At 41.3% G+C, this 21,625-nt stretch overlaps 1 protein-coding gene across 1 annotated transcript in view; it reads left to right on the forward strand.

The window, feature by feature from the left end:
• The first annotated feature begins 5,504 nt into the window (after positions 1-5,504).
• Positions 5,505-21,625, forward strand: part of abcb11a (ATP-binding cassette, sub-family B (MDR/TAP), member 11a) — a 73,835-nt gene continuing 57,714 nt past the window's right edge. Inside the window, exons 1-5 of the mRNA XM_059966248.1 lie at positions 5,505-5,614; positions 6,462-6,521; positions 6,630-6,678; positions 17,737-17,978; positions 21,311-21,398. Coding sequence (XP_059822231.1) covers positions 5,505-5,614; positions 6,462-6,521; positions 6,630-6,678; positions 17,737-17,978; positions 21,311-21,398 — 549 coding nt within the window. The remainder of the gene's footprint in view (positions 5,615-6,461; positions 6,522-6,629; positions 6,679-17,736; positions 17,979-21,310; positions 21,399-21,625) is intronic.

Consider the following 21,625-nt stretch of genomic DNA (forward strand, 5'->3'; position numbering starts at 1 on the left):
GTATGTGATCGATCACAGAGTGACTACCTGGTAAAAACTCCCGATCGTAAGCGTAAGATGCGTCTATGCCACGTTAACCTTTTGAAGCCTTACAATGACCAGAAATCCCACTGTGTCTGCACAGGTTAAGCCTGTGGCGGTGCTGAAGTCTCCATCTGCAGGTGATGAGGGAAATGTTGGTACCGTTTCTAAAGAGAATCTTCAGGATAAATTGCCAAATTCCAAATTCCTGGCTGATTTGGACACTTGCCTGTCTTACCTAAACCCTGCTGCGTGTGCTGACATCATTCAGGTAATCTATTTGGCCGCCTTCTCTGGTATTCCATCAGTACTAATGTATTTCAGCATGATATTGATGCAGGTGATGCTGCCCCTATCAACCAACATCCATACAGGGTTAAACGCTGTTAACCACCAACTCAAGCCCCTGGAGTTCCCCTTGTCTTTTGGTTGACAAATCAGACAGTCCAGTATGTTTTTGCACAGATGCTTACAATATAAACTCTATAATTAAGCCTGACTCCTATCCTCTTCCTCATCTAGATGATTGTATTGACCAGGTTGACTGCATCCCTTGTCACAAAGCTGGATCTCTTAAGGGGATACTGGCAAGTGCCATTAACTCAGCAAGCCTCTGAGATGTCTGCTTTTGTGAGGCCTGATGCTTTTTCCAGTACAAGGTCATGGCTTTTGGAACGAGGAATGCCCCAGCAACTTTTCAGCATCTGATCAATAAGGTGCTGGAGGGAGATGCAGTCTGTGAGGCTTACCTTGATTTGGTAATTTACAGCTCTGCCTACTATCTACATAAAGCCCAGCTACAGGCGGTGTTCAAGCAAGTAGTGGCAGCAAATTTGACCCCAATCCTCTCCAAGCTACAGTTGCCTATCTGGGTAAAGTTGTAAGCACGATCAAGTCTGCTCTATTGGGAAGTGGAGGCCTTTGTGAACTTTGCTGTGCCAGCATCACAGAGAGGTCTGAAATGGTTCTTCAGGATGTCAGGTTACGACAGAAGATTTTGCAAAAATATTTCCACCGTTGCTGCAGTCTTAACTAATCTGCTTAGTCCCAAGGCTCCTTATGTTTGGACAGATACATGTCAGCATACCTTTGAGAATTTGAAGGCATTGCTAAGTAGTGCTCCTATCCTAGCATCTCCTAATTTGAGTAGGCCCTTTAAGCAAGCTGTTGATACTAGTGATGTTGGTGTCAGGGCTGTTCTCCTCCACGATAATTGTCTGGGTGTGGATCATCCTGTATGCTATTTCTCTAAGAAATCTGAGATCCATCAGAAGCACTACTGCACAATGGAGAAGGAGGCTTTCACCCTTATTCTTGTCCTGAATCATGTTGATGTCAATGTTTCTTCCCATTTTCCACTTATTGTATTGTTATGTTACAGCAACAATGAATATAGAATTGAGACTGTTATTTTTATAAACAAATAAAACATTTATTAAACACTGCTCAATAAAAATGAAAAGTAAACAAATGACTAAATGAACTGGAAGTTAACTGCTATACGGCAACTCGAACAGTTCTTAAAGCGATAAATGCGAACACAGTTCTTAAAAGTGATAAGTGCAAAAGTCCAAATGATTTACATAGTCAATTAGGAGAGACTTTCCTGAAGGAACGAATTCTTCAACGACATGCCGTTGCTGCTGATCCCAGCCGAAATATGCCTTGCCCGAAGGATTTACGATGAAGGAAATAAAAACAGCTTAAATGGGCTGACCTTCTCCCTGAAGAAATGCTGCATCCAACCCTTTCTGCTTTCACAATGCAGGGGCTATCTCAGATGCAGGTTACTACCTTCTGAACGAGGATTCAATAAGGTCAATCCTGTATTACTGCTGACGACACCAACTTTAATCGATCCTTCAGGTTTTCCGTACTTCGATAAATCCTTCACTCCCCAACTGGACTAAAACTGGCAGCGTTGTGTGAGACTGCTAGCAATAACCTTTGAGACTTAAGGCAGGAAGTAAAACTCCACTTTAAAACAAAACTGTGTCATGAGATGAATACGCAGCATAACGGAGTACTGACGAATTAAACAACGAACTGACCTACGTCAAGGCAAGGCTTTCCCCTTTCATACCTGTTGAAATAGGCCATCACATGACCTCTCACTGGCAGGAAATTACATCACCCCACCATCACAAGACCATTACATCATGCTCATCAGATACTCAATTACATTATGGTCATAAGACAGTCACAAGATACCCACAGGGTATGTAACAGTATATACAGACTATAACCCTCTGGTCTTTCTCCACAGCATAAAGAATTCTAACCAACATTTAATGCAGTGGATTTTATTCCTGCAGGGGCATGACCTAAAGCTTTGCCACATCTGTTGAAGGGACAGAGTGCTAGCAGATGCCCTTTTGAGGTCTGCTTACACCCTATATCCTCTATTGAACATATTGATTGCATTATTGGGGTGGCTTTAGGTTGCCCCAGTGCAACCTTTTTGAGGGTGGGGGCATTATGGCAATATAGTTCTAGCCTGTGTTTCCTTTTTAACCTGAGCTGCAGTTCTCTGGGACACCCGCAATTACCTTTTCATTGCTGGCACCTGCTGGGGCTGCTTAAAAACAAGGCCACGCCCTCTCTCCCATTCTGCAGCCAGCACTACCACAACACACATCACCCTTTTTCCCTTTACCTTTAGTTTAATAAATATCTTTTGTTTGTAATTCCTGTCATGGCCTGACTCCTTTGTGTTACTGAGAGCTGAGGATTTAACAGTCTATACCCAACTACCTTCCCCTATTGAGTGACCAATCAAATTTCTCATTGGACAACAGAACACAAACCAATCCAACCGTCAAGCAGGGAGGAACCTGCAGCAACCTTTCCCTCTGTTCTGGCTGCATGCCTCTTGTGCTTCATACCAGTTCCCACCTCAGGGCTGAGTTCTAAATTATGCACCTGTACCTACATGGCTGTGGGGTTTTTAAATCAAGTGACAGTACACCTTTATCTTTATTTACTTCTCATTCTTGGACTACTTCTTGGCCAAGTTGCAGTCTCTGTCTATCTGAAAATAAATAAGGACAAAGAAAGATAATAATTGAGAATACTCCAAAAGCCAGGCAGCATCTATGGAGCAAGAGTTAGTGTTTCAGCTCAAAAACCTTTCATCATAGTTGAAAAATTAAAGAGACAACCTTGAAAATGTAGATGCAGAGTCAACTGGAATAATTTGGCATAACTGGTCATGATTTCTTCATTTAACAATAAAATTACACTCATCTAATGTACATCAACACACACTGTGTCCTGATGAAGGATCTTGCCAAAAACTGTCAACTTTTTACTCTTTTCCATAGATGCTGTCTGGCCTGCTGAGTTCCTCCAGCATTTTGAGTGTGTTACTTTAGACTTCCAGCATCTGCAGATTTTCTTGTGTTTGTGATACATTGTACTTTGCTGTTATTAGGCTCATTCATTTGTTTTGTGCCATGTCAGATGATATGGGTGATCATGGTCTTTCTGTGACCAGGTTGTTCTTGGCAATTTTTTCTACATAAGTGATTTGCCATTGCCTTCTTCTGGGCAGTGTCTTTACAAGATGGGCGACCCCAGGCATTATCAATACTCTTCAGAGGTCGTCTGCCTGGCGTCAGTGGTCACATAACCAGGACTTGTAATATACCCCAGCTGATCATATGACCATCAATCTAACCTGGTCCCAACATATTGATGTAGTCATAAAGAAGTTATAAAGAAGGCAAAACAGTGGTTATACTTTATTAGGAGTTTGAAGAGATTTGGCATGTCAACAAATACACTCAAAGACTTCTATAGTTGTACTGTGGAGGCATTGTGACAGGCTACATCACTGTTTGGTATGGGGGTGGGGGGCTACTGCACAGGGCCGAAAGAGCTGCAGAAGGTTGTAAATCTAGTCAGCCCCATCTTGGGCACTAGCCTACAAGGGTACCCAAGACATCTTCAGGGAGTGGTATCTCAAAAAGGCAGCATCCATTATTAATGACCTCCAACACCTAGGGCATGCCCTTTTCTCACTGTTACCATCAGGTAGGAGATACAGAAGCCTGAAGGTACACACTCAGCAATTCAGGAACAGCTTCTTCCCCTCTGCCATCCGATTCCTAAATGGACATTGAAGCTTTGGACACTACCTCAGTTTTTTTTAATATACAGTATTTCTGTTTTTTGCATATTTTAAATAATCTATCCAATATACCTAATTGATTTACTCATTTATTTATTATTATGTTTCATTTTATTTATTTTTTCTCTCTCTGCTAGGTAACAGCTGCTAATAAGTTAACAAATTTCGCGTCACATGCCGGTGATAATAAACCTGATTCTGATTCTGATTCTGACCACCTGTTCCCATGGCTTCACCTGACCCTGATCAGGGGGCTAAGCAGGTGATACACCTTCCCCAAGGGTGACCTGCAGGCTAGCAAAGGGAAGGAGCACCTTTCATCTCCTTTGGTAAAGACATAGCCCCACCCCACCCCACCAACCTATTATTAGGCTAGCAGGTTTAAAATTACAGAAATATGGAAATCTCCCTTACATTTTTACACAGAGAACAATAGTCCTCAGAACATCCATTGAACTCGCTAATTATTAACTTTCTTTTCAACTGTTTAAAACTCTGGTTAGGTTGTGCTTGGTGCGTTGGGTGCAGTTGTGGTTGTCTCTTTACAGAAAGGAACTGGAGGCTTTGCAGAAGAGGTTTACCAAGTGTGTTGCCTACATTAGTGCATATTAGCTACAAGGAAAGGTGTGGACAAATTTGGATTTTTTTTCTGGAATGTTGGAATCTGAGGGGAGACTAGATAGAGAGTTATAAAATTATGACAGGCACAAATCAGATTATTTTTCCCATGGTAGGAATGGGAAATAGTAGAGGGCATAGCTTTAAGGTGAGAGTGGTAAAGTTTAAAGGAGAGATGTAGGGTAAAGTTTCTACACAGAGAGTGATCAGTGCCTGGAATGGGTTGTCAGGGGTAGTAGGTGGCACGGTAATGTAGTGGTTAGCACAGTATCAGCGACCCAGGTTCAATTCCATCCACCTCTTGTAAGGAGTTTGTACGTTCTCCTGATGATCACATAGTTTCCTCTAGGTGTTCTGGTTTCCTTCCACCGTCCAAAGGTGCATTGGTTGGTAGGTCAGTTGGACATTGTAAATTGTCCTATGATTAGACTAGGATTAAATCAAGGGCTACTGGATGACACAGCTCAAAGGGCCAGAAGGGCCTTGTATCTCAATAAATAGATATTAGTGTTTAAGAGACTGTCTGGTAGACACATGAATATGCAGGGAATGGTTTGGTTTAATTAATGACTTGGTTTTATTTGACACTGTGTTTGGCATAGATTTTGTGGGCAGAAGGGCCTATTCCTAAATTGTTCTATGTTCTTTAATATCATATTTTAACTTTAAATTTTTCCTAATTTTCTTCAGTTAACAGATTTGAATAGCTCCATGAAAGCAAGCAACGTTGAAAATGTCAAATTCTGTTATCCTTCGTCGTTTTCGAACACTTGGTGAAGAAAATAAGGCATTTGAGGCAGAATATCTAGGTAAAAAAGCTCCATTGTCTCGGAAAACTTTGGGGTGCTGAAAAAGTTGTTTGTAAAGTTACATTCTTCCCATTTGAATTAACACAGGTGCCCATTATCTGGCATATTAATTGCCAGATAATGTTAGAAATAACCGATCTGGATCACTTCTTAATAATCAATCTTGGGTTGAATAGGCATCAGATTAAACAAATCTCTGCCTTGTTTTCCTCTCTTGTTTACTTACTGTACATAGCAATATGGAAATTACACACTGTTGCCTTGGTTTCCATGTTTTTTCAATAAACTCTGAAAAGGGCCTTGGGCATATTCTCCAATTAAAAGTAAGTATATAATTCATCATCATCATTATGCATTGTCTTATGACGTGGGTGATTATGGACTTGACCATGATTGTTCTTGACAAATTTTTCTACAGAAGGGGTTTGCTATTGCCTTCTGCTGGGCAGTGTCTTTACAAGATGGGTGACCACAGCCGTTATCAATACTCTTTAGAGATTGTCTGCTGTGCGCCAGCTGCTCCCATGGCTTGACATGACCCTGATTGGGTGGGGGAAGGCGCTAAACAGGTGCATCACCTTGCCCAAGGGTGACCTGCAGGCTAGCGGAGGGAAGGAAGACCTTATAGCTTCTTTGGTATGGACATATCTCCACCAGAGTGTATCATTGCTGTTTTTATTATATCATTTGATAGATGCTTTTTCTATTACAGACATTCATGATTCAAGTGAAAAGTGAGTATGCTGATATACCTAGGTGCTTGTAAAATGATATACCTTTATAAAATTTTGTACTTCATGGCATGGCAATAAAGTGATGAATATTATTGACATTGAAATTATTTCCTCTCTTTCACTCCTTGTCTGGTTCCTGTTTTACAGAAACGTCTACACAGTAAATGGAAATTCTTCTTCAAAAACTGACAATAACAATGAAAAGACGTAAGCCCAAAGTATTAACATTTTGATGCTAGTTATACACTAATTGCAGTTTGTTCATGTTGGGCTACCCTTGGGTTTTATTGACTTTTAATTTTATTGTATTTAAAGGTCAGCATCGAAAAAGGAAAACAGCATTAAAATCGGATTTTTTGAGCTGGTAATTCTGAATTCTTCTTATTGACAGTATTTCTGTATTTTAAATTTTTGTGTTAGCTTCAAAATGGAGGTCTGCTACTTCCTTTATATTAGAACCAAACAAGTAGAGTTAGGAATATACTCTTCTTAACTCTCAGATAAATTCTCTGTGATGCCAGGGTACAATAATGTGTTAAGAGTTATTGACTAGTTCTTAAGAATATTAGAAATAAACCAACACAGACATAAAGACAGGATCAGAAACAGACACCAGACACACACAGACACAGAACACCCCCCCCCCCACACGAACCAAACGGGATAACTTCATTTGTTCCATCACTAAACTGCTCCCATGACCTGTGGACTCACTTTCAAGGACTCTTCATCCCATGTTCTTGATATTTATTGTTTATTCATTTATGATTATTATTTCCTTTTTTCTTTTGTATTTACACAGTTTGTTGCCTTTTGCATATCAATTGTTTGTCTGTCCTGTCGGCTATGGTCTTTCATTGATTCTTGGATTTAATGAGTATGTCCACGAGAAAATGAATCTCAAGATTGTATGTGTCACATGTATGTACTTTAATAATAAAATTTACTTGGAACTTTGAGGTGTTCACTAGATATGCTCATTATACTTTTTGAAGGAAAAATGTGTAATTGCATTCCATTACACTCATAGTCATAGCACCCTACAATACGGAAGCAGGACCTTCAGGCCATCCAGTGCATGCTGAACTATTATTCTGCCTAGTTCCATCAACCAACTCCTGGGCTTTAGCCCTCCATTCCTCTCCCATCCACGTAGCTATCCAAATTTTTCTTAAGCATTGAAATTGATTCCACCTACACAACTTACTCTGGCAGCTCATTACACATTCTCACCACCCTCTGAGTGAAGGAGTTCCCCTTCAGCTTCTCACCTTTCACCCCAACCCATGACCTCTATTTCTAGTATCATCCAACCTCAGTGCATTTACTCTATCTATACTTCTCATAATTTTGTATACCTCTGTCAAATCTCCCCTCATTTTCCTTTGATCTAGGGAATGAAGTCCCAACTAATTCAACCTTTCCCTATAAATTAAATCCTCAAGTCCTAGCAACATCCTTTGTAAATTTTCTCTGTAATCTTTCAATCTTATTGACATCTTTCCTGGAGGTAGGTGATCAAAACTGCACACAGTACTTCAAATTAGGCCTCACTAACATCTTGTTCAACTTCAACATAATATCCCTACTCCTGTACTCAAATTTATGAAGGCCAATGTGCTAAAAGCTTTCTTCCTGTGGCACCACTTTCAAGGAATTATGGATCTGTATTCCCAGATCCCTCTGCTCTACTGCTCTTCTCAGTGCCTGACCACTCACTGTGTAAAATGTTCCTTGGTTGATCCTCCCAAAGTGCAACACCTCTTAGATGTCTGTAATAAATTCCATTTGCTATTTTCAGCCCATTTTTCTAGCAGATCCAAGTCCGTTTGTAAGCTTTGATAGTCTTCCTTGCTGTCCATTTCACCTCCAGTCTTGGTGTCATCAGAAAATTTGCTGATCCAGTTTACCACATTATCATCCAGATCATTGATATACTGTAGATGACAAACAACAATGAACCCAGCACCAATCCCTGTGGTACACCACAGGCCTCCAGTCAGAGAGGCAACCATCTACTACCACTCTCTGGCTTCTCCCATAGAGGCAATGTCTCATCAAATTTATAAACTCATATTGAATACCAAGTGCCTGAATTTTCTTGACCAATCTCCCTTGCTAAGGTCCTTGCAGACAACATCCACTGCCTTTCCTTCATTACCTTTCCTGGCAACTTCCTCGAAATTCTCTACAAGATTGTTCAGATATGACCTAACATGCACAAAGCCATGTTGACTATCCCAAATCACCTCCTGTCTATCCAAATACTTATATTTCTAGTCTCTTAGAATACCTTCCAATGACTTACCCACTACTAATGTCAGGCTCACTGCCCTATAATTTCCTGACTTTTTCTTAGAGCCTTTCTTAAACAAGGAACCAAGTGAGCTGTTCTGCAATCCTCCAACACCTTATTCGTGGCTAATGATTTTTTAAGTATCTCTACTAGGAACCCTGCAGCCTCACACAGGCTCTGAGGAAACACCTTGTCAGACCTTAGAGATTTATCCACCTTAATTTGCCTCAGGCAGTGAACATCTCCTCCTCTGTGATCTGTTTTGGGTCCGTGTCCTTATTGCTCCTTTGCCACACTTCTATAGACTCTGTGTCCAAATCCCAAGTAAATACGGACATAAAATTCCAAGTACAATCCCCCCCATCTCTTTCAGCTATGTGCATAGATTATCACCAAAATTTCAGGCCAACAACTCACTCACCCTAACTCTTACATCTTTAGAATGTGGGAGGAATCCAGAGCACCAGGAAGAAACCCAGGTGGTCTCAGGGAGAACTTACGTACAGCAGCGAGAATTGAATCCCGCTCAATCCCGATTGGTAATGCAAAGCAATTGGACTGACCACTACCCTAGCATGCTGGCCCATTATGATTATTTCTTCCTCAAATATAACTTAGGGTTTTATTCAAGGAATTAGCAATATCACCTTTTAACTGTGCTGCTAAGAATGCATTTTGCAGAACCTGAATCAGAAACAGATTTAATATCATTGAATTATGTCGTGAAATGTGTTACTCTGTGGCAGCAATACATAAGTACAGTAAATTGCAGTAAGAAGCATACATAGTGCCTATAAAACGTATTCACCTTCCCCCCCCCCCCCCCCCGAGACATTCTCATGTTTAATTGTTTTACAACATTTTGAATCACAGTGGGTTTAGTTTGGCTTACTTGACATTGATCATCAGAAAAAGACTCTTAACGTGTCAAAGTGAAAACAGATCTTTACAAAGATCTAAATTAATTATAAATGTAAAAACACAAAATAATTGATTGCATAATTACTCACCCCCTTCGAGTCAGTATTTAGTAGATGCACCTTTAACAGCAATTACAGTCTTGAATCTCTGTGGACAGGTCCCTATCAGCTTTGCACACCAGGACCCTACAATTTTTCTTCATTTTTTCTTTACAAAACTGACCAAGCTCTGTCAGATTGCATGGGGATCATGAATGAACAGCCCTTTTGAAGTCCAGCCACAAATTCTCAATTGGATTGAGGTCTGGACTCTGATTTAGCCATTCCTGGACATTAACTTTGTTGTTTTTAAGCCATTCCTGTGGAATTTTAGCTCTATGCTTGGCGTCATTGACTTGCTGGAAAACAAATCTTCTCCCAAGTCGCAGTTCTCTTACAGACTGCATCAGGTTTCCTTCCAGGATTTCTCTGTATTTTGTTGCATTAATTTTGTCCTTTACCTTCACAAGCCTTCCAAGACCTGCTGCAGTGAAGCGTTCCTACAAAATGACGCAGCCACCACTATGCTTCATGGTAGGGATGGTGTCTTTTTGATGATGTGCGGTGTTTGTCTTACACCACACATAGCATTTAGTCTGATAGCCAGAAAGCTCAATTTTGGCTTCATTAGACCATAGAACCTTTTTCCAGCTGACTTCAGAGGCTCCCACATGCCTTCTGGCAAACTCTAACTGAGATTTCATGTGAGTTTTTTTCAACAGTGGCTTTTCCTTTGCCATTCTTCCAGAAAGCTGCAACTAATGAAACACCCAGGCAACAGTTGTGCTGTGCGCAGTTTCTCCCATCTCAGCCTCTGAAGCTTGTAGCCCCTTCAGAGTTGTCATAGGTCTCTTGGTGGCTTCCCTCACTCGTCCCCTCCTTGCACAGTCACTCAGTTTTTGAGGACAGGTTGTTCTAGGCAGACTTACAGCTGTGCCATATTCCTTCCATTTCTTGATGATTGACTTAACTGTACTCCAAGGGACATTCAGTGACTTGGAAATTTTCTTGCATCCATCTCCTGACTTGTACCTTTCAATAACCTTTTTTGTGGAGTTGTTTGGAATGTTCCTTTGTCTTCATGGTGTAGTTTTTAACAAGGATACTGCCTCACCAGCTGTTGGACCTTCCAGATACAGGTGTATTTTTACCACAGTCAATTGAAACTCCTTGACCGCGCACAGGTCTCCAAAAATAGATCTCCATTTAACTTAATGCTAAAGGATAAAGAGGGCAAAATGTGCCTAGAAGCGGAGGAGGTTGGGGAGGTCCTAAATGAATACTTTGCTTCAGTATTCACAAGTGAAAAGGATCTTGATCAGGATGAGGTCGAAGTAGAACAGGCCTGTGTGCTGGACAATGTGGAGATTTGGGAAGAAGTGCTGGATCTTCTTAGAAACATTAAGATTGATAGATCTGCAGGGCCAGATATGATACATCCCAGGTTGTTCTGGGAATTGAGAGAAGAGATCGCAGGAGCATTAGCTATGATTTTTGAATCCTCTTTGGCTACAGGGGAAGTGCTGGAGCACTGGAGAATGGCAAATGTAGTTCCTTTGTTTAAAAAAGGTAACAGGGAGAAACCTGGGAACTATAGACCGGTGAATCTTACGTCGGTGGTATGCAAACTACTGGAAAGGATTCTTAAGGATAGCATCTACGAGCATTTGGAGAAGTACAGTCTACTCATGGTTAGTCAACGTGGCTTTGTGAAGGGAAGATCGTCTGAAGGGAAGAGAGCCTGATTGAGTTTTTTGAAGAGGTAACAAAAGAAATTGATGAGGGTAGGGCAGTGGATGTGGTCTACAGGACCTTAGCAAAGCATTTGATAAGGTCCCTCATGAGAGACTCATCCAGAAAGTCATGAGGCATGGGATAACTGGAACCTTGGCTGTTTGGATAAAAAATTGGCTTAAAGGAAGAAAGCAGAGGGTAGTTGTGGAAGGAAAGTATTCTACTTGGAGGTTGGTGACTAGTGGAGTGCCGCAGGGATCTGTCCTGGGACCCTGGATTTATAAATGACCTGGATGTAGAGGTGAAGGATGGGTGAGTAAGTTTGCGGATGACACGAAGATTGGAGGAGTTGTGGATGGAGCTGTAGGTTGCCGAAGGTTACAAGAGGATATAGACAGGCTGCAGAGTTGGGCAGTAAAATGGCACATGGGAGTTCAATCTGGACAAGTGTGAGGTGATGCATTTTGGAAGGACAAAACAGAAGACTGAGTAGAGGATTAATGGTCAGTTACTTAAGAGTGTGGATGAACAAAGGGACCTTGGGGTTCAAATCCATACATCCCTCAAGATCGCTGCACAGGTTGATAGGGTAGTTAAGAAGGTCTATGGGATGCTAGACTTCATTAACAGGGGGATTGAGTTCAAGAATAGAGAGGTCATGTTGCAACTCTACAAATCTCTAGTGAGACCACACTTAGAGTATTGTGTTCAATTCTGGTCACCTCATTATAGGAAGGATGTGGAAGCTATGGAGAGGGTACACAGGAGATTTACCAGGATGTTGCCTGGATTGGAGAACAAGTCACATGAAGCAAGGTTAGCAGAGCTGGGACTTTTCTCTTTGGGGCATAGAAGAATGAGAGGGGACTTGAAAGAGGTCTACAAGGTTATGAGAGGCATAGATAGGGTGGATAGTCAGTACTTGATTCCCAGGGCACCAATAGCCAACACCAGAGAGTATATGTATAAAATTAAGGGAGGTAAGTTTAGGGGAGACATCAGGGGTAAGTTTTTTTACACAGAAGTTTCTGAGTGCCTGGAATGACTTGCCAGGGATGGTGGTGGAGGCTAAAACATTAGGGGTATTTAAGAGCCTCTTGGACAGGCACATGGATGAAAGAAAAATGGAGGGTTATCGGGTATTGTGGGTTTAGGACTTTTTTTAAGGATTATGTGGGACGGCACAACATGGAGGGCTGAAGGGCCTGTACTGTGCTGTAATGTTCTATGGTTCTATGGTAATTATGTGACATTTAAAACCCTCTGGCTGCATCAGTGATGATTTGGTGTGTTAAGTTAAATAAGTAGTACAAAATGAGAAAATAAAGTAGTAAGGTAGTGGTTATGGGTTCAGTGTCCATTCAGAAATCAGATGGCAGAGGGGAAGAAACTGTTCCAGAATTGTTGAGTGTGTGCCTTCAGGCTCCTGTACCTCCTTACTGGTGGCAAAGAGAAGAGGGCATGTCCTGGATGATAGGTGCCATCTTTTTGAGGCGTCGCTTCTTGAAGATGACCTGGATTCTACAGAGGCTAGTGCCCTGATGGTACTGACTAAGTTTATAACTCTGCAAGTTATCTCAATCCTGTGAAGTGCCACCCCTGCCCTCCCCCCCCCCCATACCAGACGGTGATGCAGACAGTTCCATTCTCTGTGGTACATCTATAGAAATTTGCAAGTGTCTTTGGTGACGTACCAAACTTCCGCAAACTCCTAATGAAATAAAGCCGCTGTTGTGCCTTCATTGTAAATGTATTGATATTTTGGGTCTAGCTTTGATCCCCAGGGATGTTGAAACCTGAGAACTTGAACTTGTTCACCTTTTCCACTCAATGAGGACTGGTGTGTGTTCTCTCACCTTACCTTTCCTGAAATCCTCAATTTTTTGGTCTTGGTGATGCTGAGTGCAAGGTTGTTGCTGATCTGCCTCACTCCTGTATGCCTTCCCGTCACCATGTAAAATTCTGCCATCAGAAGTTGTGTCATCAGCAAATGGCTTCCCTGAGGTTTCACTATTTAATTTCATTCTTTTATTGTGATTCGCTAACCTGGTGATTAACAATAGAGATATCCTTAGTTTATCCAAGATGTAAGCATTAAGAAGACGAGGAAGTGATAAGTAGTCAAACTAATCATCTACAAAAGAGAGAGCATGTTTACTAAATACCCACCCCTCTGACTATTTTGGCTCTTCAATGAGGTCTGTTTAGAAAGGGACAGTTGAAAGAGTTAAATTAAAAACAAGATGCTGGAAATATTCAGTTGGCCAGGCAGCATCTCTGGAAAGAGTCTTTGACTGGAAGCATTAATTCTGTTTCTCTTTCCATAAATGCTGAACCATTCTAGAATTTTCTATTATTATTTCAGATTTCCAGCATCTGCATTTTTTTGTGGCTGATTTTCACTGTTTGGTCTTTCTATGTCAATTTATCAAGAAAAATTGACCTCTTGAAATATATCTCTTTGAACAACAACGTATTATTTTTGCTCAACATGAAGTAGTGTTACTGGTCACAAATCTCCTAGTGTTTCATTTTTATCATTGTGCTTCTTCTGGGGGTCTCTGCATACCATACATAACCTAAAGGAAGCTCAGGAAAGTATTATTCCTGGTTTACCGGGTTGGGTGGATTTTGGTGATGAAGAAACACTGGACAAATTTCTTTGTCGTGATTGCAGAAGTATTATGTGATTCCTGGCAAGGAGTTTCCAGCTGACAGATTGCCTTTGTCTCACTGAGTCATGTTGAGGCAGTTTTCCCCAATTCCTGCTGTGAAACAGAGCATGATTCAGTAGTGAGTCAGTAGTCATTTATCTGTATACCTGTGCCATGCTGTGCACAATGTTCGTGATTCTCTAAACTGTCAGGTTCAAGAAAAGTTACTACTCCTTTATAAATTTCTATAGATGTGTGGTGGGGAGTATATTGACTGGCTACAACACAGCCTGGTATGGAAAAACCAATGCCTTTGAATGGAAAATCCTACAAAAAGTAATGGGTTTGGCTCAGTACTTCACAGGGAAAGCCCTCCCAAACATGTCTACATGAAACACTGTTATAGGAAAGCAGTATCCACCATCAGAGATCCTCACCACCCAGTCCATGTTCCTTTCTCACTGCTGCCATCGGGTAGAAGGTACAGGAGGCTCTGGAATCGTATCGCTAGGTTCAATAACAATTACTACCTCACAACCATCAGCTCTAGATACAACAGAGGGTAACTATACTCTCTTACCCTTCCATTGAGAACAGCCCACAACCAATGATCTCACCTTAAGGACACTTTATCTCATTATCTCATGTTCTCGGTATTTATTGCTATTTGTTTATATTTGCATTTGCACAGTTTGTTGTCTTCTGCACTCTGGTTTATCCTTCATTGATCATGTTTTAGTGACTATTCTATAGATTTATTGTATATATTTGCTCTATATATTATGTATGTCATTGAACTGCTGCTGCTAAGTTAACAAATTCCACGTCACATGCTGGTGATAATAAACCTGATTCTGATTCTGAGTATGCCTGCAGGAAAATGAATCTCAAAGTTGTACACTTAAAAACTTCTATAGTTGTACTGTGGAGAGTATTCTGATAGGTTGCATCACTGTCTGGTACCGAGGGGCTACTGCACAGGACTGAAAGAAGCTGTGGACGGTTGTAAATCTAGTCAGCTCCGTCTTGGGCACTGGCCTACAAAGTACCCAGGACATCTTTAGGGAGCAGTGTCTCAGAAAGGCAGCGTCCATTATTAAGAACCTCCAGCACCCAGGGGATGCCCTTTTCTCACTGTTACCATCAGCTAGGAGGTACAGAAGCCTGAAGACACACACTCAGCGGTTCAGGAACAGCTTCTTCTCCTCTGCCATCTGATTCCTAAATGGACATTGAAGCTTTGGTCACTATCTCACTTCTTTTAATATACAGTATTTCTGTTTTTGCACATTTTTAAATAATCTATTCAATATATGTAATTGATTTACTTGTTTATTTATTATTATGTTTTATTTTTTCCCCTCTCTGCTAGATTATGTATTGCATTGGACTGCTGCTGCTACGTTAACAATTTTCACGTCACATGCCGATGATAATAAACCTGATTCTGATTCTGATATATAACGACATTTACTTACTTTGAACAGAGCACATCATAGATGTCAAATTCAGGGAGGCCTTAGTGCTGCTGAAGAGAAAACAGCATTGCAATAGATGTCACAAACCTGCACATTATCCCCAAATTTGACATGAATCTCCACAAGATGTACGAGTTACTACGAATCCCTTGCGTTAAAATACCTCGAGATTCACTGTCAAGGTCTCTTCATCACATGTTCCAGATATTTATTGATTATTTATTTATTATTATTCTTTCTTATCTTTCTGTTTGCACAGTTTGTTGTTTTCTGCAGCACTAGAATTTCACTCAGTCTGATATGAGAATGACCTATGGATATATGCATTTCTGCATTTGAGGATAAATTTGGAACTTGGCCTTCATGCACGTGCAAGCGCAGGTGCGATCATCCAGCATACGGAATCCTAACACTGAAAGGAAGCAGTTGCTGGAAACCTGAAATATAATTGGCAAATGTTGGAAATATTTAGCATTCAGTTTCAAAGTTCATAAATTCAAATAAATGTATTATCAAAATAAATACTCTGTGTTACCATATACAACCCTCAGATTTGTTTTCTTGTGGCATGCTCAGTAAGTCCAAAAATCATAATAGAATCAATGAAAGACCATGCCCAACAGAGTAGACAACCAATCAAATGCAAAGACAGCAAATTATGCAAATTAAGAAAAATAAATATTGAGAACATGTGATGACGAGTCCTTGAAAGTGTTTGTGGGAACAGTTCAGTGATGGAGCAAGTGAAGTTATCCCCTTTGGTTGAAGGGCCTGATGATTGAGTGGTAATATATGCTCCTGAACCTGGTGGTGTGAGTCCTGAGACTCCTGTGCCTTCTTCCTGGTGGCATCAGCGAGAGGAGAGCGTGACTTGGATGGTAGGGATCTCTGATGATGGACGCTGCTTTCCTGTGACAACGCTCCGTACAGATGTGCTCAGTGGTGTTGAGGGCTTTACCCATGATGGACTGGCTGTATCCACTACTTCTATCATTGATTTGGTTGTGATGTATAACTGAAAAGCTAGATTTTTGTTATGAAATCACAACAGAGCAACATGGCTTTTCAACAGTAAAAATTCATTCTACTCTTTAATTAAAGCTAAACCATTCAAAAGCAGGAGTTTTCAGCATTGGTCAATTTATCTCTGAGCATTTGCTCTGTAGGGAGTTGCTTCAAAGTTCAAAGTAAATTTTATTATCAAAGTACAATATATGTCACCATATAGAACCCTGAGATTCAATTTCCTGTGAGCAGATTGCAAATCCATTGTATTGTACTGTAACAGGATCAATGAAAGATCAACCAGAGTGCAGAAGACAACAAACTGCAAATGCAAATATAAATAAATAGTAATAAATAATAAGAACATGAGATAAAGATCCCTTGAAGTGAGATCTTTGGTTGTGGTATCATCTCAATGGATGGGCAAGTGAGTGTAGTTGTCCTCTTTTGTTCAGGAGCCTGATGGATAATGGGTAGCAACTGTTCTTCCTCCTGAGGCTCTTGCACCTTCTGCCTGATGGCAGCAGGGAGGAAAGTGCATGGCCTGGGTGGTGAGGATGCCGCTGCCCTATAATAGCATCTCATGTAGATGTCCTCAGTGGTGGGGGAGGCTTTACCCATGATACACTGGGCCAAATCCACTACCTTCATGGCTCTGCTAATATTGTATTCGAGTTCATCAGCAGGTTGCGTGATGATTAAGAACAAGATTGCTAACACAAACAATTTATTTACAATATTACTCAAGTACCACTGAAATATTAAACACCCGACACTTACCAGTTCATTGTGTCGCAGCAACCTCACAGTTAGAACATTGTCACAGTTAGAACACAGAGGTACATATAAGATTATTAAGGGATTGGACATGCTGGAGGCAGGAAGCATGTTCCCGCTGATGGGTGAGTCCAGAACTAGAGGCCACAGTTTGGGTAGGCCATTTAGAACAGAGATGTGGAAAAAATTTTTCACCCAGAAAGTGGTGGATATGTGGAATGCTCTGCCTGAGAAGGCAGTGGAGGCCAAGTCTCTGGATGCTTTCAAGAGAGAGTTAGATAGAGCTCTTATAGATAGTGGGGTCAAGGGATATGGGGAGAGGGCAGGAACGGGGTACTGATTGTGTCTGATCAGCCATGATCACAGGGGATGGCGGTGCTGGCTAGAAGGGCCGAATGGCCTACTCCTGCACCTACTGTCTATTGTCTTGTTTAGCAACTGCATGGATTTTCTGCTAATGGAATACAAAAAGTGATTATTTTTCTTACATGTAATATTCCCTGTTTCTTTTTCTGGTAGTTTCGGTTTGCTTCCTGCTATGAAATTGCTCTGATGGTGTTTGGAGGCCTCTGTGCTCTACTCCACGGTATAGCCCAACCTGCTGTGTTACTGGTCTTTGGTTTGCTGACAGACACATTCATCGCGTATGACATAGAGTTACAAGAATTAAATGACCCAAACAAAGTCTGCATAAATAATACCATCAGTTGGGCCAATGGCTCAGAATACCAAAATCAAAATAACGAGCAAGTGCCCTGTGGGTAAGTGGTTGTTGGATTATATTTCATGTTTATCTAGTTTGTAGACTTCTCAAAGAGCAGCTGAGTGGAAGAACCAGAGAGCATGGCAGCACAGACACTCATCCACGTCATCATTGCTTTAGTCCCTTTTGCCTCTGTTTGACTCATATCCATTGAACGCTTTCCTTTCCATGTCTTTGTCCTGCCCTTTTAAATGTCATATTTGTATCCCTCTTTACCATCTCACATCAATCTAGATCAGGGCTTCCCAATCTGGGGTTCACAGACCCTTCATTAACTGTAGGGGTGTGTGGCATTAAAAAAAAGGGTTAGGGATCCCTGATCTTAGAAGGTACCAAGGCTGACTTTGAAGAAGGCTGTGACAGAGTGTGCTCATTAATGCACTGTGTACACATATGCATTTAAATGTGTGCCCACATGTTCAGCCCTGTCACTCTGCTGTCCTTGTGCTAAGTGCATCCACTTCAATGTCTTCGCACCACTGCCTGTAAGGAGTTTGTATGTTCTCGCGTGGGATTTCTCCGGGTGCTCCGGTTTCCTCCCACAGTCCAAAGACGTACAGGTTGGCAGGTTAATTGGTCATTGTAGATTGTCCCGTGATTAGGCTTGGATTAAATCGGAGCATTGCTGGGCAGTATGGCTCAAATGGCCAGAAGGGCTGATTCCACTCTGTATCTCAAAATATTCTTATAAGTGTCCTAAGCGAAGCTGCGTTCCTGCCATACACAGCGAAATATCCACTTCTTTAGTAACGGGGATGTGTAAATGAGTATATATTGTTTGTATACTGTATTTAAGGTAGACACTCCTGTTTATTTTGAAATATGATTGTAACTACATTATGTGGTGCATCATATTTTAATTCATGCATCATCTTAAGTTAATTTTGTGGGTAATTAAAGATGGAATGTCCTGGTGCCTAATAAACAGGGCTTATCGCTTTCAGTGAGAGAGAGAGAAATCAAGTGTTCACACTTGACAAAGTGCAGAGCGAGTACTGCGTGTTCTGATAGGTAGCTTTTTTGTAAATATGGGCGTTTTTCATTATTTACACCAATGAATACACTCTTTACTGGGCGTCTATAGAAACATGGCTCATGATCCCCTCACTAACAACCACTGGACTCAGCAGTGAGAAAATCATCTTTCTCAAACTCCATGCATCTAGGGTCAGTATGGCTTGGGTCATAGAACATAGAAAAACTACAGCACAATACAGGCCCTTTGGCCTGCAATGTGGTGCCAAACATGTGCTTACTCTAGAAATTACCTAGGGTTACCCATACCCCTCTATTTTTCTAAGCTCCATGTACATATCCAGGAGTCTCTTAAAAGACCCTATCATTTCCGCATCTACCACCGTCGCCGGCAGCCCATTCCACGCACTCACCACTCTGCATTTTAAAAAAAATTACTCCTGACATCTCCTCTGTACCTACTTCCAAGCACCTTAAAACTGTGCCCTCATGTGTTAACCATTTCAACCCTGGGAAAAAGCTTCTGACTAACCACATGATCAATACCTCTCATCATCTTATACACCTCTATCAGGTCACCTCCATCGCTCCAAGGAGAAAAGGCCGAATTCACTCAACCAAAAGTGGGTCCCACCCATATTACTGCTGGCATCCTCTTCAGTTCCCTACCCTTCTCATCTACAGGGCCTGCTGGGCTGAGAAGAGGGAAAAAGGATCAGCCATGATTGATTGGCAAAACAGACTTGATGGGCCAAATGGCCTCTTCTGCTTCTATGTTTTTTTGGTATTATAATGAACAAATCTTATCAACTCCCCCACATTTTGCCACCCACTATGCAGAAGGGACGGCTCACAGCAGCCAATCAGCCTGCACGCCTTTGTGATGAGGGAAGAGCCTGGAGTAGCCAGACTAACGCTCCCACAGTCCGGACTGAGCCTGGGTCTCTGGCACGGTGAGACAGCAGTTTTACCACTATGCCACCAATGGAAGAAACGTCTTTGCCTCCCCTGCCACTGAAATCTGGAATGATCTCCCTTAACCCCCTAATTCTCTATCCTTTTCCCTCTCCTTTAGCACACTCCTTTAATCCTACTTTTATATAAATCTATCAACTCTCCTCTCTTCTGTCCATTATACTGCTGGTGTTTAGAACAGCAATGAAGTTCCACCATCTCTGGCAGTGTTCAGGGCTTCCTTCATCACGTCAGTAGCTTCCTCTTGGTTTTCACTACTGTCAGCCATGCATTTCCCAGGAGGAAACTCAGGAATACTGTCACACACAGATGTAAAAGGATTCTTTATTGCTGTTACCATACAAGTTTGTTTTACCAGTCAGAGTTGTTAGCCCTGGGCTGAAACCCTGAACCTGGAGGACAGGTGGACCACTCTTAGTCTGACCTTTACCCTTTGACCTGATTAGCATGGGGGACTCTACCAAGAGCCAAAGCATAAATTTCTGATTTTAGCCAACGTTGCTCTCCAGGTCATTGAAACACTCAAGTCTCCAAACCATGAAAAAGTTGTGGTCCTCTTGGAGGAAATCTATTGACTGTTGCCCTAATATTTCCTTATATGGTTCAGCATCAGTTGATTTTGTTTTATAATGTTACCATGGTGCGCCTTCCTTGGACCTTGCTATGTTATGTATGGTAGGCCCTTCCGACACTTTGAGCCATCCCACACAACAATTCTCAGATTTAATCCTAACCTGATCACAGGACAATTTGGAATGTACCTATCTAAGGGGCTCTTAAAAGACCCTATTGTATCTGTTTCCACCACTGCCGCTAGCAGTGCATTCCACACACCCACCACACTGAGTGTGAAAAACTTACCCCTGACATTCCCCTCAGTACCTATTTCCAAGCATCTTAAGACTATGCCCCCTCATGATAGCCATTTCAGCCCTGGGAAAAAGCCTCTGACTAGCCACACGATCAATGCCTCTCATCATCTTATACACCTCTATCAGGTCACCTCTCATCCTCTGTCGCTCCAAGGAGAAAAAGCCGAGTTCACTCAACCTATTCTCATAAGCCATGCTCTCCAATCCAGGCAACATCCTTGTAAATCTCCTCTGCATTGTCTCTATAATATGCAAAATTAGTTTTATGAAATTAGTTTTTGCTTTGCAGCAGTACAATGCAATGCATAAAATTACTAAGAACTGTGCAAAAGTCTTAGGCACCCCAGCTATATATTTGCCTCAGACTTTTGCACAGTACTGTATATTAGAGAAGTATGACCTTTAATAGATCATAATTTAATAAAGCATTGGAAAATTAACATTGTGATGGATGTCTTATCAATTAACAAAATATAAATTCTATAAATTTTTGTTCTTATATTTTCAGGGTCTTAGACATTGAAAAAGAAATGACCATGTTTGCTTATTATTACATTGGAATTGGATTCTCTGTGTTACTATTGGGTTACTTTCAAGTAAGTTGTAAGGTCAAGTTACATTTTCAACTCATAGCAACACACACAAAATGCTGCCTGGCCTGCTGAGTTCCTCCAGCATTTTGTGTGTTTTGCTTGGATTTCCAACATCTGCAGACCTGTCGTTTGTTTGTGATTTTCAACTCCTATTCATTTATTGAAACTTGAGACTTGTTTTCACACTGCATTTAAACTGAAAATACTTCCTGCTGTGGACTAATAGCCAG

Source organism: Hypanus sabinus, chromosome 4 (assembly GCF_030144855.1).
Source record: "Hypanus sabinus isolate sHypSab1 chromosome 4, sHypSab1.hap1, whole genome shotgun sequence".
NCBI lineage: Eukaryota > Metazoa > Chordata > Chondrichthyes > Myliobatiformes > Dasyatidae > Hypanus > Hypanus sabinus.